Below are 18037 nucleotides of genomic sequence, written 5' to 3' on the forward strand. Positions count from 1 at the left end.
CAACTGAAATTTTCTCCCTGCACCACACCAACAGCAAATGCACAGCCAGCTGTGCCAGTGAACACGAGTATAGCTGAGTCTACCCAGCATATCCATGCTCCAGATCAAGTTGAAGTATGGAGATAAAACTTCAGAATTACTGGACAACCCCACAAGCAAAAGTGCTGGCACCATTTGATGGTAGCCATGGTAGCTGACCTCTACTGTTTTTGCAGGAGTTGAATTTTACAATTTTGTATGAGCTACAGCTGACCTGTTTCTACTGCAGTGTAGAAACAACTGCAGTAAATACAAAGATAATTATCATTCCTTTCCATCAGATAGCAAAATTATGGCCCCTTGCCCAGGCCCCTCCCCAGCTTATCTCTTATTGAGCAGTTACCATGAACACTCATAGGCAGTGAGATGCCACAAGCAAAGTTGCTAGAGGTGCTCCAACAACACCTATGAGTTGAGCTAATCACAGTGAGAAATGGATGGCTAATTAGCAGAAAAAAATTGTAACTATCAACTATTCCAGATTCTACAGGGAAAATGGTATTAATTATATTGAAATTGTAGCACAGAACAAAAGACAAATGAACCCCCACAAAAGCAGCTTGTGCCTTGTCTACTGTTATTTCTAGCACAGCTATACATGGGCTCACAAGCACTCCCCACCAGCTTTCTTCCATTCCTACCTGTGCTCAGCAATGCCTTTCAGAGTGGAGCTAGTTCAAGACTTGGGATTTCTGAAAAGGCTGTCCTATAAACGTGCTTTGCTCCAATATGATTCTGCTTTATAGAAAACGGGATCACCAAGTACCATTGGAAATATTTAATCTGACTCCCAAATTCAGCCCTCTTGTATGCAATTATTATTACAATATGTTCTTAGATGTGCATTTTTTCTTAATTAAAATTGTCTTTGGTGGAAATTACTTCATTGTACAGTACTCCAGGCAAAGGAGCAAGTTCCCTTCTCCAAAAGCATTTAACTGACATTCAAGCCCAGACCCCAGATCCTGGATGCTAGTCAAGGAACAGTTATCATAAATTGCAGATGGGAACGCAAAGGTGGAGCGACACCACACTTGCCCCGTCCTCGTCCTCCATCCAATGATGTGTTAAGATGCTTTTGTGGCTATGTTTGCTCAAGAGACCACAGGAGCAGTTGAGGGATGCCCTTGCTACAGCTTCCCTCTCCCAGATACTTCCCCACATCAGACACAGAGCAGTGATTTGCCAAGCTGTTACAGAAGATCCTGGCAAAGACTCACTGGCAGAGGGCCACAATGCTACAGCAAAACTAACAGGACTGGCTTATGGTCACTCAGTTGCCTATGGTCTTAATACAGAAGTCATTCTTAAGTATAATGACACAGGTAAAAAAATATCCTTGCTTGTATCCCAAGGTAAGCCATTAGTTTGCTGCAGGATCTAGAAATGATGTATGGCCACTGTGTTTGAACCAAAGTGACATTCTCAGACATAAAAGGGTATCAATATGCAAAAAGGGCTAACAGTTAGCAGAGCTTCCCAGAAAAAAAAAAAATGAAGGACACCTCAATGAAACATACCTCTGATGTGTGTTCTGCTTCCAGCCAACACCAATTCTCTTATACATCATATGTGACATATAAACATATATATAGATGTAGCGTATTCAAAGAATACTACAACAAATTGTCAAAAGATGTTTAAACGCTGACCTTGAAGGGCTTCTCTAAATGGGAGAGGAAGGACATGATCTGTTGTAGGTGTGAATTTGCATAGGTTCATGGCAGTATACGCCAGCAGACTGTCTTCCCTAAAACCTTTAGTACAATATGCAAAGTCGGAATAGGGAAGATCTACGAAAACAGACCTTAAATTAACATTTTAGTAACAACTAGCAAATGGTTTTAGGACCAGCAGCCAGTTGTCTAGACTGCTGAGCTACAAATATGACATAGGCTTTTTAGACTGATGAGGTTTCCTCTAATGGAAGATAAATTAGTTGTGGGCCCCTTTTCTGTTCAGAAATAGCATAGGCATCACACACACAAATCCTGAAGTAGGATAAATTAAGTCAGATTCCTGGAGAGAGCTATATTTTAAATTAAAGTCTTTGAGTCATGTCAAATATACTCTTCAATTAGCACTCATCTGTTCAAGCAGAATACAAAGCAGGGAAAAAATGTTCAAAAGGCCCTGCTACACAACATGCATCTAAGCAAAGAAATGTGCTTAGACTGAAAGCCAGCAGTGGTACTGGATCCAGGACTGATCACTGCAGTCTCACCTGGCAAATTCTAACAGCCAGCCAAGGTTAGAGAAATACAGACAGCAAGATCAGTGGAAGAAAGGTCAGTACCTCTTGTCCCTCACAGTGTCAAAATACACATATGGAAACAGCCACCTTTTAACTGAGAGCCTCTTAAGCAGCTGGGCTCTGAAAACACAGCTCTCACAAGCAGAGGTGAGGATCTACAACAGAAATTTAGCAATTCCCATCACACTGCGTGAACCAGCATAAAAGCCAGCTCACACTTTTACGGCTGCTTCCCAGAGCAAAAGCCAGTGTTGCCCAACTATGCAGGAGAATCATAGAATCATTAAGGTTGGAAAAGACCTCTAAGATCATCAAGAGCAACCATCAACCCAATGGGAACAGCCAGGACTCCAAGATAGTGAGGAGCAGAAGCTCTTCGAGCAGCATCACTTCTACCGCATACTCACATTTCTGATGAGACTGACAATCTGTGGCTACAAACATGAACCAAAGCTTCTGCTTCCCAACCAAAATGTAAATTACAATGTGCATTAAAACAATCCAACCTTGTTTTTCTGGTTCTTGGCTCAGAAGTTTATCTGGCAGAACTTGTACACTGCATCTCTTAGGTTTCCTTATTAGTTTCCCAATCCTTTGCTCACATTATACATGTCCCTTTTAGAAGGCACTATTAGGTAACTCTGATCCTTTAAATGTATCCTTGGATTTGGGATCAATAACCCCTGTGGTATCAGGAGACAGGCACATCCAGCTGAGGAGAATGAGAACTGACAGCTGAAGAGCAGATGCAGCTGGCAATACTGACATGGCACCTCTCCTTCTCAAAGCCCAGCCTCATGAAAGAATTAAACAAAGAGCACAAGTTAAATATTTGAATTATTTCAGCTTGAATAATTTAGGCCAGGTTTTTCAAGGCCCTCTAGGGGTGAGATGTCCATTTCCCATTAAAATTAATTAAATAAAATTAATTTTAATGGGGATTGTGTATCCAAATCCCCCAGACAGCTTTGAAAATCTAAACCTTAATTGTTCTTAGAAACTCAAGTGAGAAATTAGTCCTATTCATGTTCCCAAAGAAGTCAAGAGGAGTTTTGTACTGATGTCAATATACATATGATTTTTTTTTTCTAAAACACCTTCCTTTTTTTTTTCTTTTCCCTCTTGTTAAGACTCATTTAACATCAGGGATGACTATAACCAGTGCTCTCTTAGTTTGTTTCCTCTCAGGTTTAATTCTGTGTGTAATTCAATATGGGGAATAGGGATGTATTTGTGTTTTACTGGGATTGCTTTACTTTGCCTCTTTAGGTATAGTTACAATTTTTACTGGATTGAAATGCCACTCCAAGTAACTTTCTCATCCTGTGTTACTTATTTGGGTTTATCCTTCATGAAACAAATGGTAAGGCTTTCCACCCATGTAAAATGCTGTCACTACTGCAGACCCCACAGAAGACCCCTGCTCCCACTGGATCCATATCTGTTTGGATCAGTGGAGGATCCGTTCCTACAATTTTACATTGTGGCATTCTGTTCCTCTAGGCTGTTTTTCCCAACTTTAATAGTGAAGAAATTAACACCTTAAATTATGAGCTACCAAGTTGCTAAGAAAAGCTTAAATCATTGTCAGCCTCAGGTGGAAATAAGACAAATTCTGTTTGATGCCAGCAGAGAGACAGTGTCTATATATGGCTGGTTACTGGGCTTGGTGCTTTGTAACTTGCCCTGCAGCAAAGCAGCAGTGACCTCACTGAAAACATCTTCACCCAATGCTTGTTTTCGTTAAGATCACTTGTGGACAATGAATGCTGTACCCAATGGTCCTCTTTCAGTTAGTATCAGGCTCCTGTGCTGGTTGTAATTCCTTTGTGTTCACTGGGGTTTGCTACTGATTTGCAGCATCCACACCAGAAAGAAAACCAGTCTTGAGGCCATACTTAGATTAGAAATTAATATTCAATGCTAATCAAAGTGGCAGGTCTCAGTTCCCTCAGCCTCTGGAAAAAGGAGTACCTGGACACGGCTCTCAACAGCTCACTCCATCTCTGGTATCGTTATGCTATAACCCAGTTCTCCCACTTAGTTACCCACTAATCAAAGCAATTACACTGCCCAGAATCACCTAATTCCAAGGGATTTGCAAGCATAAGTAACTGGAGTATTTTGCATGGAAGGACACCTTTTCTCTTGTATTAACGTACAGAAATGCAAAGTAATAATGCTTTATCATTCTTTCTCTTGGATGTCATTGGTGTCTTAGTAAGTGAATGTATTGTACTGTGTTTCCAGGCCTTAAACTTTATAACCCTTCCTTTCTACATCATTACATCTTGTTTAAATTAATATATTTCAAACATCTTCTTCCTTTGTTTTACTTTTCCCATATTAGTAAAAACATCTTCGGCATCCAGTGTGGCATACAACCTTTCACCAATGCATCAGCTCAGATTAATGCATTGTAATGTCATTAGTAATTCAGTTCTACATGGTCATTTTTCATGTTCTGTTGAAGACAAAAGCAAACAAACAAAAATACAATTCATTCCACACTGTCATCCCTTTGTCCTGACCAGAACAACTCGATCGTGTTGAAGAAGGCATGAACCATATCAACCAAGACATGAAGGAGGCCGAGAAAAATTTAAAAGATTTAGGGAAATGCTGTGGCCTTTTCATATGTCCTTGTAACAAGTAGGTACTGGGTACCGGCTCTGCTATGTGGTGTCCAGTTTTTTGTCACGGTGAATGTCTGAAGTTTTTGTCTTTTTTTTCTTTGTCCTTTTCCATCTGCTTCATTCTGTGGGGATAAAATACTTGTGTTTAATCAGAACAACTGGAACGCATCGAAGAGGGAATGGACCAAATCAATAAGGACATGAAAGAAGCAGAAAAGAATTTGACGGACCTAGGAAAATTCTGTGGTCTTTGTGTCTGTCCATGTAACAAGTAGGTGCTGCCTGCCTCATCTCTTTGAGAACTTAAGGCTGATCCCAAAGGCCTTGTGAAGCTCATCCTTGCTAGGCACATGGACAGGATGAGCATGTGGCATGCAGAAAGAACGATTCTGGTTCAAATGCATTCATCTCATAGCATAGACAACTGACTGGGAATTACTGTAAATGCATTAAAATCAGGCACACTGCAGTGAAAGCTTCACTGTTGACACCTTTTAATGGTAAAAGTTTCAACATTTTACATAAAGTGTACTGAGTGGTTCCATTTGCCAGTGAACAAAAACACTGGGGCTACCTTATTCCTGAAGACCCTAAATTTTGAAAGATATTTTCATAAACAAGTTTAATAAACAAAAAAAAAAGGCTGAAAAAATGCAGAAAAAGTCGTAATAAACATTACTGAAAATTATTCATGAAAATCACACCTTTTTCCATTGTTCAACAGAAATAGTCCTTGATGGGATCTTGAAAGAGACATGACATTTCACAGTCAGAACCCAACTTGAAATGGTTTTCATCCTGCATAGGCAACAAATTTGAGAAAACCTGAAGATGCCAAATTGCTCTCGTTTGGGTAGCATGTACACTAAGTAGAAATGTTGAAATGCATCGAATTTGCTTGCATGCCATTACACTTGAACGAAACCGTCCTCGAAGCAATGCAAAGCTTGTTTTAAATGCCAAATGAAAATGTGACGTGTGGTTATACGGGTGTAGGAAATTGGGAACAAAGTGGACCAACCAGAAGTCCTTGAGGAACTGCAAATCCAGCATGCAGTGAGTAGGCATGCAGCTGGGTTACAGTGAAAACATTCATAAATGACTGGCCAGAGATTGTGCAGGAAACAAAGCAGAGTGCAGCGGTTCTGTAGTATTATACTCCCTTTCTGTGTGGCATAGATACTTTTCTCACAGCCAGGGCCTGATCCTACCATGATCATCAAGACCAAAGGAAAGAGAGCTGTCATGGGAGTTCAGTGGGCATTTAGCCAGAAATCAGAACAGTAGGACTGGGTTTCTGCCTTATCAGTCACCACTTCTTTGGATGTTAATTCCCTTGGGACACAATGCAGATACCACCTCAGCTTTAAAAAAATCAATTTTGCTCCTGCATACCAAGCCACAAATACTTTGCTGGGGTAAACACTTTGCCCAGAATATGTGTACTATTGCCTTGGTGTGCAGAATGGGAGAGAGGCAAGGAGAAATGGAAAGAGCTACACACAGAGCCTTTGTCAGTGGGACTGCAATTGGTATCAGCTCTGCAACAGGCTTTAGCCCTGCTGTCCTGCACCAGAGGACCCACTGCAGAAAAGCTGCAGGTACAAGAATATGCAGCAGAATCTTTACATCTCCCACACTCTAAAAGCTGTTGTAACTTAGAGAGGAACACTGTCTTGGCTTGCTCCTCCTGGAGAAACCTGGCATAACGCCAACATCAAAAGTTCACACTTGAAGTACAAAAAAACCCAATGTATTTTGCAGGAATTGTCATTTTTTCGAGCAGCTTTAACATTCTGTACTGTAGAAAGGCTGCTATGAACTGACAGCCAGACTTGTGTCATGGATGGGGTTAGAAACTGACACGTGGCCTTAAAACATTTACCACTTCACTATGATTGCAGTATCATAGAAGCATAGAATGGTTTGGTTTGGAAGGGACCTTAAAGATCATCTAGTTCCAAATCCCCTGCCATGGGCAGGGACACCTTCCACCAGACCAGGTTGCTCAGAGCTCCGTCCAACCCGGCCTTGAACACTTCCAGGGAGGGGGCAGCCACAACTTCTCAGGGCAACTTGTTCCAGTGCCTCACAACACTCCTAGTAAAGAATTTCTTCCTTATAGCCAATCTAAATCTACCCACTTTTAGTTAAAAGCCATCACCCCTTGTCCTACCACTACGTGCCCTTATCAAAAGTCCCTCTCCAGCTTTCTTGTAGGCCCCTCCAGGTATTGGAAGGCTGTGATAGGGTGTTCCTGGAGCCTTCTCTTCTCCAGGCTCAACAGCCCCAACTCTCTCAGGAAATCAACAGCCACAAGAACAGAAAGACACTGCATGAGTTCAATGTGGGGGACATTCATTTTTAAAGGTGTCTCTTCCCTGTTTTAAGGCAGCATTCTGACCTTTGCTGTCTGCAGCTAGATTACATAAACTAGCGTTGCTAACCCGTCAATATGTTCAGAAACAAGAGTATGGATGTACAATGCTTTTAAAGACTGTTCCTTGAATCACCATGCCAGAAATCAACTGGTAAAAATAAGATGATATTCTGAGAAGTGGAGTGTAGGAGGGAGAGAAATCCATACAGTACTGGGCATTGGTGTCACCATGATCCACTAATGCTCTTCTGGCTGGTGGTAGATTAATGGCATACATTTGAAAAAAATCAACCATTTCACATATAACTACACTCTGATATACAGAGTAAATAAAACTCTGTGAGCCTTACCAAAATCTAAGGCTTGATCCTACACTCTTAGGACAACCCAAAATGCCCATGGCATGAACCTTTGACCAGATTGCATTCAGAAAGACAGCTGCTATTGACCATGAGCAGACCCAGACCCCACATGTTCACTTTAACGGGAAGCCCACAAGAAAACAGAGATCAAGCTCTGGGTGTAAAAAATCATTCACCTCACAGAGACTGTGTCACTCTCAAAGTTGCACAGGTCTAAAGAACAGACAAAAACCTGTATGTGCAGCAAAAGAACTACTTTCACTTATTTCTAGAAACGTCAAAGCTGATGTACAGTTTCAGAGAACTAAGAACAAACAAGCCAAGTATCGTTTTTTAAGTTTTTATAAACTTTAATAGGAAACCAGTAACAAAACACATGAGTAGGAAAGATCCTCTTTTAATCTACATTTTAATTCGGTATTGGAGCATGCAACACATCTTCAGGCTCAATAGAAGCTAAGCTGCTTCAGGGGGCATGGAGAGAACATAGCACCAGGGTTGGGCTTGTTGTGTCCTTTCCCAAATCCCCCAGAAGCACATTCAGTTTCTACCCCAAAATCCAAGCCACGGGCTGTTTATAACTGATTGGAGATGACCGAAGAACAGAGAAACCACAGAGATTTGCAGTTCCCAACAGCTTAGTTGGAAACTGTTCCATTTCCAGAATAAAATCAGGAACTTACACCTACAGACCCTGGACACTCACACTGTCCTGTTAAAGTATTCAGTGTCATTTGATGACCCCAATGACAGCAACTCTAAATATGCTACACATGCTAAACTGCCACTGAAGGTACGCCTGGATTTTAATTTGCTATCCACTGCAGCTCAGTCAAAAATGGCTCTCTGAAAGCTACAGTAACTGTCATAAACAAGAAATATAACAAGTTGCTAGGCTATTTTGAAGTCCTGTGGTTTAAAGCTCCTGAGGGAAGTGATGATCCATTTTTGCCTGTGTCTTGCTTATTGTGAAGGCTGTTACTGCTGATGCATTAAGAGTATGATGAACTATTGGGGCAACTGTGCTTAGTGAGAATGCTTCACTTCTTATTCATGCCTGTAGCTGGTGCATGAAGAAGAATGTAGAAAAATTTCTCTTTCTGATGCTAGATTGCTTGTATCTTTTCTTTTCTCCTGCACTCATTTCACTTCTGCCTATTTTACTTTTTGTCTCTGTGGACAAAGGTTTGTACATCAACTGTCGATGTATGATTACTATTTTCAAGTACCGATATATTATTTGAAAAATCTAATGAACCCTATGAATTTTATGGTAAAATCGTCCCCAAATCACCTTGAGAAAGGTTAGTGGCTTTAAATGCCTATTATGCCACATACATGTTAAAAACTACCAACAGAAGCCCAATCTTCTGCATGGTAAAATGTTAAAATTTAGCCAACTCGTTTTTCTCTAAGAGGGTGTGTTGCTGTGATGTGATGTACACACTATACTTGGCAGTTCTGTTTTTATGTCTGTCTGCCAGTACGTTCTCTGTGTTTGATGTCAAAACGTATGTGTTACTGAAATGAAACAACGTTTTCTACTTATCTGTATTTCTTCTCTTCTTCTTTTTTATTTTTCCTTTTTATTTTTTTTTTCCTTCTTTCTGGAAACGAAGTCAACATCCAAAAACCTGTGTGCAGTGTTGTAGACTTGACAATTGCAATCCACCCTATTGGAAACAAAACCTCTGACCATCACAGTTGTTGTGGCAGTAAAGCAAAAAGACCAAAAACAAACCCCTCCTTTTATTCAGGGTTATGATATATCGGTATACAATTGGTGACCCTCTGTCTGAAAACTCATTTGCTTGATTCAGCTTTTAGCTTGGAGAAGTAAAAAGTTTTGCGTTTGTCCTTGTCCACTTGATGCTTTGTTACTCATCGTCTTTTTTGCATAGGCTTAAATCAAGTGATGCCTACAAAAAAGCCTGGGGCAATAATCAGGATGGTGTTGTAGCCAGCCAGCCTGCACGTGTCGTAGATGAACGGGAGCAGATGGCCATCAGTGGTGGCTTTATCCGCAGGTGAGCCTTTTTATCCACTGTTTTCTCTCTATTCTCCTTGTCACTGATATATTTAGATTTCTTCCATATGGTCATGAGTTCTTTGATGTTCATTAACTCCTTCACTGGTGTTGGGTAATGCAATGGAGCCAGTGTTTTCCACCGAGTTGTGAGTGCTCAGATTTAGATTGACGGCGATTAAGATAGGTACTAAAGTCTTACTGCATCCACTGACTTCCCTTGACCCTGGGGGTGCTTATCTGAGCTAGTGCAAAGCATGGTTACATTGCCAGAAATCCTGGAAGTCAGGGTATTAGCCCTGAAAACTAGAAGATGTTTGAAAACGTGACCCTAAACCTTCCCCCTTGAGATTGCCCAGATTTGGGCAATAATAAAATCAAAATCATATCTATACATTTACTTCACAGCAGCAATGTGAGGTTTCAGACTGTCTGAAGCCAGTCAGGACTGTCCTCTGCACTCCAGCTCCCTGGCACGAACCATGCACTTTTCCTGGGGGCCTTATTATGGATCTCATTAATGACAGTTGTCAAATGCCTCAGAAATGAAATGTCAGATAAATAGTAGTTTATTATTATTATGCCTCAGGATATGTAGTGCTTGTTCTCCATCCTTGCCAGAAGATGTACCAAAGCATCCAGTGTCCCTTCCTTTTGTTCAAAAAGAAAAAAGCCTCAGGCTCCCTGCCAAAGCACCAAGCCAAGCGCAGAACTTGAGGCACACTTTTAACTAGAGGTACACCACTGGCTTCCTTGTGCCTATCCAGAAAACCTCACTGAACAGCCACAACTATGGAGAAACACTGATGCTTTAGCGGCAACCCCTGTGCACTCAGATGAAAGCCAGTTTGAAACACACAACTACACTAATGGCAACCAAACTGCAAATTTTCAGCAATACATAGGGATCCAGCAGTAAGTACATACTGATTACAGTGCTTACAAAGCATGTATTTAGATGACAATGCTATCAGCTGAATGGATAAAGGCATACCAGTAGGCAAAGCTTTGATCTCGGAAGATTAAGGACACTGGATTAATAAGTAATTACCTTTCCAAAAACTATTATCCACTTATTTTTTTGGCTGCTGTGATAAAGGGAAATCAGTGTGATAGAAATAATGCCATCATGAAATCTGGAGCGTGGGATGGAGTTGCCATTGAAGTTTGTTGGGTCTGCCATTCACTTTTTTTTGAATTTCTGGATGACAGACCCACCAAAATGAAGGCTGGGGCATGATAACAGAATATCAGCAAAGGAAGTTATGCTACACCATAATCGTTCTGCAAATAGTCTGCAGCACCCTTTTGGCACCTACGTGAACATAAATTGCACATGAGGCTCAAAGTAGTGATTTTCTGAGTGGCAGCCATAGACCTTGCTTTTCCCTTTCTCAGTTGCCACATGCCTCTCCAGCCACTGGAGTGTTGAACTGGGCCTTGGCTCCAGTGCAAGTTTTTCCTTCTAAAAACCAAACAACTGAAAAGATGGTGCTAAGAGGAGACACAAAGCATCTTTACTAAAGCCAGTAAATCTGAGAGAACCTGCTTCTGTCACTTACCAGAAATACATTCAATTAAATAGGAAGTTAGGTCAGGATTTTCACAGCCAAAGCAGCTCTTCCACAATATTTCAGTGAGCCGTAAGGATACGAGGACGGGACAGTATCTGTTAGCTATGTGTAGTTCAAGGAGTGGAGCCTGTATAGCTTCAATTCCACAACTCTCCAGCATTTCCCACTTACTCCAACCACACACAGATCCAAATGGAGCTCCCTTTCATTCTTTATTTGAGAAGGACCATCCCTGGCTGAAAGGTGCAGTATATGGTACAGGCAAGCTCAGACAGCAACACTTCTAGGAGCAGTGGGGACAAGCAGCACAAATGGAGCAGTGGTGAACCCAGACAATTAATCCCAACATCCAAAAAACTAGCACATAAAGGTTTTCTAGCTGGCTATTTATTAATCCCTTTTCTTCAAAGCTGAACACAGCAGCATGCTCCTCAGGTGACAAGCAAAGGAGGATGCAGGGGAGGTTTTGGGTGAACCAGAGTTTCAGGAGGAGCCTCTTCTGTCTCTGCTTCAAAGAATTGTTTTTTCACTCCCAGGGTAACAAACGATGCCCGGGAAAATGAAATGGATGAGAACCTTGAGCAAGTCAGTGGCATCATTGGCAACTTACGTCACATGGCCCTGGACATGGGCAACGAGATTGACACACAGAATCGCCAGATTGACAGGATCATGGAGAAGGTAAGAGCTGACATTTCTAAAAGGACCCCAAAAGGGGCTGTGTTCTCCCTTCTAAAAGCACAGGCTGTGCAATGCTGCAGTTTTTCTTCAGTTAGCAGAAGGACAAGGGATAGAAATAGCTGTCTCTTCTCCCTCAAAATCACTCTTCTCCCTCAAAATCACTGGGTCACAGCAGAGCTTGCTGCTCTGGATCTTCAGTAAACTTCAGTGCAGGTCAGGATGAACCCACGCTGTTGGGTTCACAAGACAACAGCTAGCAAGGGGACCCCTTAGTGCAAATCAAGGCTCCTTCTGCAACAGCTTTGGGACAGGACAAATGCCCTGAGCTGTGCAGAAATGCAGGGGGCTTGGGCCTGAATGCTCTGGCACCTCCTGGCAAGTTTTAAGCCTTCTTGGACTTTCCTTCCCTTGGAAATTCCATGAGCAATTGAGAATCAGATCACCTGTTTGGAGGACCAGTCCCAAAAAGAGGATGGAGATTTATTAAGCAAGGCTTTGCCATATGATAACAGTGCAGCCAGTCTTGTCATGCTGCCTGCTTATAACCACATTAGGACAGAGACCTACCAGCTCTCTTGGGGGCTGGGGGCGTATAATATATATATATAAAAATTACTAAAATCTTATATAAAATATAAATATAAATTTATATAAATTTTTATAAAAATTCATATATTTATGTACTATATACTCAATATATTTATATGTCTTTTTAGATTTTATAAAATTTACATAAAATTATATGTGTATTAAAAAATAACTGGGACTGAGCATCACTATTGCAAAATCACCATTTAAAAAGACGGAGAGCACCGTTCCGGTGCCAGACCTGCATTGCAGATTTCTGAAGCAGATAGCAGCACCCTCCAAACCCATCTGGGAACTCACTGCCATCCTCAGATCCCAAGATCTGCAAGCCATCTGCATTTGTACTGGCAGAGCTCCAGTCACAGGCACAGCCAGGCTGAAGTGACATAAGAGGCTAGATCTTCATCTGGTGTAAAATAATAGAACACTCGACTTTAGCTGAGATTTACACAACCTGAGGATCTAACCCAAGGACTTATATGTGCTGCTTAGAGTTAACGCTGACCTTAAGTGGTAGAGCTTGTACTCCTGAGCCTTCTTACACGTGCAAGACTTCTCACACGAGCAGAATGCCCATGCCTATGTTTCATGTCAATTAACTACATCAGAGCCTAGAGAAAAATAATAAAGAAAATACTGCACTGAGGGATTCACTCAAGATAGCTTTCCTTATGGGAGCTTGATTCCAGAGAGAATTGGGTGAAGTATACATTGTCTTAAAGGTGGGAAGTTCATCTCTGACAGAGTGACAGTCACATAACACAGTAGAGCACATGGCTTTGTGTTGGGCAAAAGTTTTGTTTTATAAAGCTGCATCTGTTAGTTTGACTGTATTTGAAAATGCACGGTATTACTGTGATGCCATTCTGCAGCATTTCATATTTCTGGGAAAAACAGGAGCATGGCGGGGAAGGATTTACCGCTTTTATTCATATGAAAAGCACTAGAAAGCAGCATGTCTACCTACATTGTGAGAAGGGACTGGAAGGTTATACAGCCTACATCTAACTAAGAAGTCTATGATGTACATTATTTACTCAGAGCAAGTATGGGGACATGCACTACTACATATTACCACTACCATACTCATGTCACAAAATAGTGGCAGGAGATATGCCCTGTGGATGGAAATCAGCTGCATCCCATGCATGCCTGCAGGATATTATCATGAACTGCAGCAAGCCTAACAAGTCACTCCTCAGGCTTGCAAACATCGGGATTTTGAGAACATTGACCAGGTCCTTTGTGCACACGAAGGACATGGGCCATGTGCTTGTGTGGCAGTGCGTGCTGAGAGCAGTTGGCTAACTGAGGGACTGGCCTTCCACATCTATGCAATCTTCTTACAGAGTTAGGCATTTTAGACAGCAATAGAAAAACAACACTGCAAGCTAATGGGATTCATTAAATTCAGCCTCGCAGGCAGGCCTCACCAGGCAGAGCCCTTGGCTAAAAAACAGTGACACATTTCTGAAAGATGGACTTGCAAGTGTACACAGAGGAGCTGCTGTGAAAGCAGCACAAAAATAAGACAGTCTTCAGTCAGTGAAAATCTGCCAGATTTCTCAGAGTGAGGACACACAGTAATGAGATACTAGAAAAAGAAACACAATACTTTAGGAAAACCTTCTATAAAAGACAGAAATGACTGTTAGCCGGATAATACTGAAACCACAAATGCATTCACGTCCATTTTGCAGTGAAATATGCCAGTAGACCATCATCCATTGCTGTCAGTGGATATACAGCATTGCTGGAGTTGTTTCCTTTTCCTGACCAGCTGGAGCACCGTGGTTTTGATCAGTTATGATGGTTAGAAAGACCCTTGGCTGGCACGCTTTGCAAAAGCTCGGGTGCAGCACAAAGCTAACTCAAATGGTCTTAAAGCATTTATGATAAACTGGATGCATGCATCCAAACCAGAGCAATCTCATAATGCAGAGATGTAATCTGATCTATCCACAGTAATCAGGACTGTAATGGATAAAAGGCTTTATCCTTCCCTCAGATCAGAGAGAAAGGGACAAAAACTAAAATGATGACGTGATGAGTAGGTCAAATGGCCCAGATATCATCACCAGAAGACCCTGGCCCTAAAACAAGCCATAAACAGGAGGCTGGGAGGAATGTAGGAAGGGCTCAAAGCGTTCTGTCTTGGTGTAGGTGGGAAGGTCTGTACAAAGACTCCCACTGACTACAGTGGGACATCATCCACAAGACTTAGACCTTAGTATTCCTATTTAGGAACATTATGTTTAATCAATATTCACATATTTCATGACAAATGTAACTGCTTCCAAAACCATTAACTTATTTCTTAGGTAGTCTTTTGGCAAAAGCACATAAAACTGTACTGTGGTAGACAAGGTCAAACCTCCAGCTAAAATAAAGGAATATGGCTTATAATGAGTAGTTGCACTGATTTTATGCTTGTTGAGGATCTGGCACATGCTACTGTACTAAAAATACACATCTACATAGCATTTGCCAAAACAATTATGGAGAAAAGCCCAAGATATTTAAGAATGATTTATTGTACATTAGTATAAGCAATTTAAAAGGATTTTTAAATGTATGTGAGAAATTTGCTTCACCATTCTCATTCCGAATTGCAGATTTAAAATAAATCTGTAAAATTTGGATACCCCAGAGATGTGGGAATAATCATCAAAGCTAACAAAATGCAGCCATCAAACCACAGAAAAGAGTTTGCTATTTGAGTTCATGCTTTTAAAGCATAACACAATTCTCACCTTTCCCACAAGTCTGATTTAAAAACTGAAAACATTTTCTGTCTAGTCCCTCTGCTAGCATAAGACAGCATAGCAACATGGGCTGAAATAGAGCTTTGCCAGTTTTTGTCAGCTAAACCAATGTCCTTAGTCTCCAAATCTGTCTTCCACAGAGCTACAAAAAGTCACGGTCAAAGTGTCTTCCCACTCAAAACAGAACCCCTAAACCTCCCAAGTGGTGCCATTTTATTAATGGCATTTTATAATCATGGCAAGAGTTACCCCATGGAAGACACTGAAGTTAATGGTTCAGCTCACGCTGGACTAAATTCCAGTTTGATTGCTTCAAATAACGGTAGAATCCCTGCCTTTCCTTAATTGCTGTTTATGCTGCTGCCCAATGAGACAGATTACTCTGTCTTGCAGCTACACTGGTGATCTTTGTTGAGAGAAAGGAATAACAGTATCACTTCTGCCTGTTCCCTTCCTTTCACATGTAGAGCAGAGAGATCCAGATTCAAAGAAATTTATCTTCACCAGCAATGCCTACATCCAATGATCTAGCTTCCCTGCTCCAGTGATCCTCTACACTGTCCAAAATTTTGGTTTTGACTGCATGCCTGGTGATCTAAATTAGAACAAAGTCCAGGTCCACTGAATCTTAGAGAGCACTGAAGCTTTTCACCGGTGAAATCCACGCGCACGTCATCAGTTCTCATCCTGTTGTCCATTACCATCAATACTGCTAGCACTACTACTAGCAGCAGCTGCAGATCTGGCACGGCATTCACAAGAGTTAGTGAAGCTGAACACAAACAGAAAAGCTCTACTCAAAGGCTACCTGAAGTGTCACAAAACCAGCAAACCTGTCATTTCCTTTTGGGTCCCTAATACCACTACAAAAAACAGCTCTCTGGTATAAAGTTTCTTTTTCTTCCTGACCTGGCCAAAACTAGGGAAGTGTCCACTAAGCATTGTTCTCATTCTGCCCTATATTCATCTGTTTCTTTCCTTTGTGTTTCCTTAGGCTGATTCCAACAAAACCAGGATTGATGAAGCCAACCAGCGTGCAACAAAGATGCTGGGCAGTGGTTAAATGCAGTGAAGTGCATTTCCTTTTAATGCTGTCCAACAGGGCAGTACCTTCATGCTTTTATCATGGTATTTACCTACTAGGTTTGCACACATGCACATATCAGCCCCATTGTAAATGTTGTCCTGTGTAGTTTGTCAGCTTTCCAAAAACGATACTTGTAATTATTTTTTTTTAGATATCTTTCTTTCCAAAGGTTGTACATAGTGCTGATTTGATGGCTATAGCTCACTATGATTTTTTTTTTCAATTTTTCCTTTCCTTGTTTCTGTTTTGGATTCCTTTCCTTTTTTCCCTCTCCTCGTTTTTTTTTAATGATGTTTGCTGAATGACAACACTGTTGGAATGCTAAACGTGCTGTTAACCTTTAAATATACAGTATTGTTCTTGTAAAACTGTGACATTCCACAGAGCTACTGCCATGCTCCTGTCTTTGGGTATCATGATGTTTAAGCACTTAAACCTGCTGTCTTCGGTTCTTCATTGCCATTACCTGTTGTTATGATTTCATGATTAGACAATGTGGAATTATATTACTATAACAAGCATTGCACTAAAAAGTGATGTGATTTATGCATTTATGCATGAGGAATAAATAGACTTTTAGACTCCTACTTAAACAAGACTTTTCCCATGGCAGTAGCACACCAACAATGACAACACAAGCATGCTCAGTATTCGGACTCTTTTGGGACTATGTTATACCAGCAAGTTTGCAGTTGTGCCACTTTTTTCTTGTTGATATATATAGTTAATAATCATGATCATTTTTTTTAATTATGAAAAAAGAGGGATTTGGCACTCACCATTTAGCCATTGCCAGCAAAATAAATGCTTGGCTGAAAATTTGTCAAAGACAAAAAGAAATAAGTGTAATATATTGGTTTTGTCTGCTGCTTTTGAAGACTATCTTTTGGAGGAAATGACTACCATATGAAATGGTGCAAAGAAATGTAATTTTTATAAGGCTCTCTGTTACTAGTTGCTATCCCCATGTGTTTTGTTATCAGTACAGTTCTCTGTTGCTTACCTAGAGCTATGCACACCAAATCGCTGAGATGTTTAGTAGCTGACTTAATTAAAAAATAATAAAAAAATCTAAATGAATGAACTCTAGATAAACTGTGAGATAAATATTATTTACAGCATGTAATATGAAATTCCTTATGTCTCCTGTCAGTTTGTGAAGTGATTGACATTTTGTAGCTAGTTTAAAAATTATTAAAAATTATAGATCTCAGAATCCATGCTTGCTTTATCCTTTTGTTGCCCTACGTGTCAGTGACAACTAGTTATTTGCCACTCACTTGGGAAAAGAAGTGCTAAGAAGTCTACAGACTCTTTATAAACTGGTTCTGTATTACATGTGGGAAACTAAAGATTTCTGTTTGCAGTACTGTATAAAAGTAACTACAAATAGCATTTTACATTCAGCACTTTCCAATGGATTGTTATTTTAAATGACCTGGCTTAGATGGCCAAGCATTGAATCAAAATACACTCTCTTGTTCAAGTGAAAGAAGAAATGAAACAAAGGTTACAGTACAGAAGGATACAGTTCCTTAGTCAGTAAAATCTATTCCTACAGTGGATCTAGCCACGCGCTAACACACTTCCTTTCAGGGAACACTTCGAACTACAGAGTTTGTATAGTCTGCTAAGAATCATTTTC

At 40.7% G+C, this 18037-nt stretch overlaps 1 protein-coding gene across 2 annotated transcripts in view; it reads left to right on the forward strand.

The window, feature by feature from the left end:
• The window catches only part of SNAP25 (synaptosome associated protein 25), a 64241-nt gene extending 46633 nt beyond the window's left edge, over window positions 1-17608 (forward strand). Inside the window, exons 5-8 of one of the 2 annotated variants that reach the window (XM_075413487.1) lie at window positions 4828-4945; window positions 9573-9698; window positions 11808-11952; window positions 16300-17608. In XM_075413487.1, coding sequence (XP_075269602.1) covers window positions 4828-4945; window positions 9573-9698; window positions 11808-11952; window positions 16300-16368 — 458 coding nt within the window. In that variant the 3' untranslated portion in view covers window positions 16369-17608. Of the gene's footprint in view, window positions 1-4827; window positions 4946-5082; window positions 5201-9572; window positions 9699-11807; window positions 11953-16299 lie in introns of both variants that reach the window. The other variant, XM_075413486.1, reaches the window with a different exon arrangement.
• The last annotated feature ends 429 nt before the right edge of the window (window positions 17609-18037 follow it).

Source organism: Opisthocomus hoazin, chromosome 2, assembly GCF_030867145.1.
Source record: "Opisthocomus hoazin isolate bOpiHoa1 chromosome 2, bOpiHoa1.hap1, whole genome shotgun sequence".
NCBI classification, from domain to species: Eukaryota; Metazoa; Chordata; class Aves; order Opisthocomiformes; family Opisthocomidae; genus Opisthocomus; species Opisthocomus hoazin.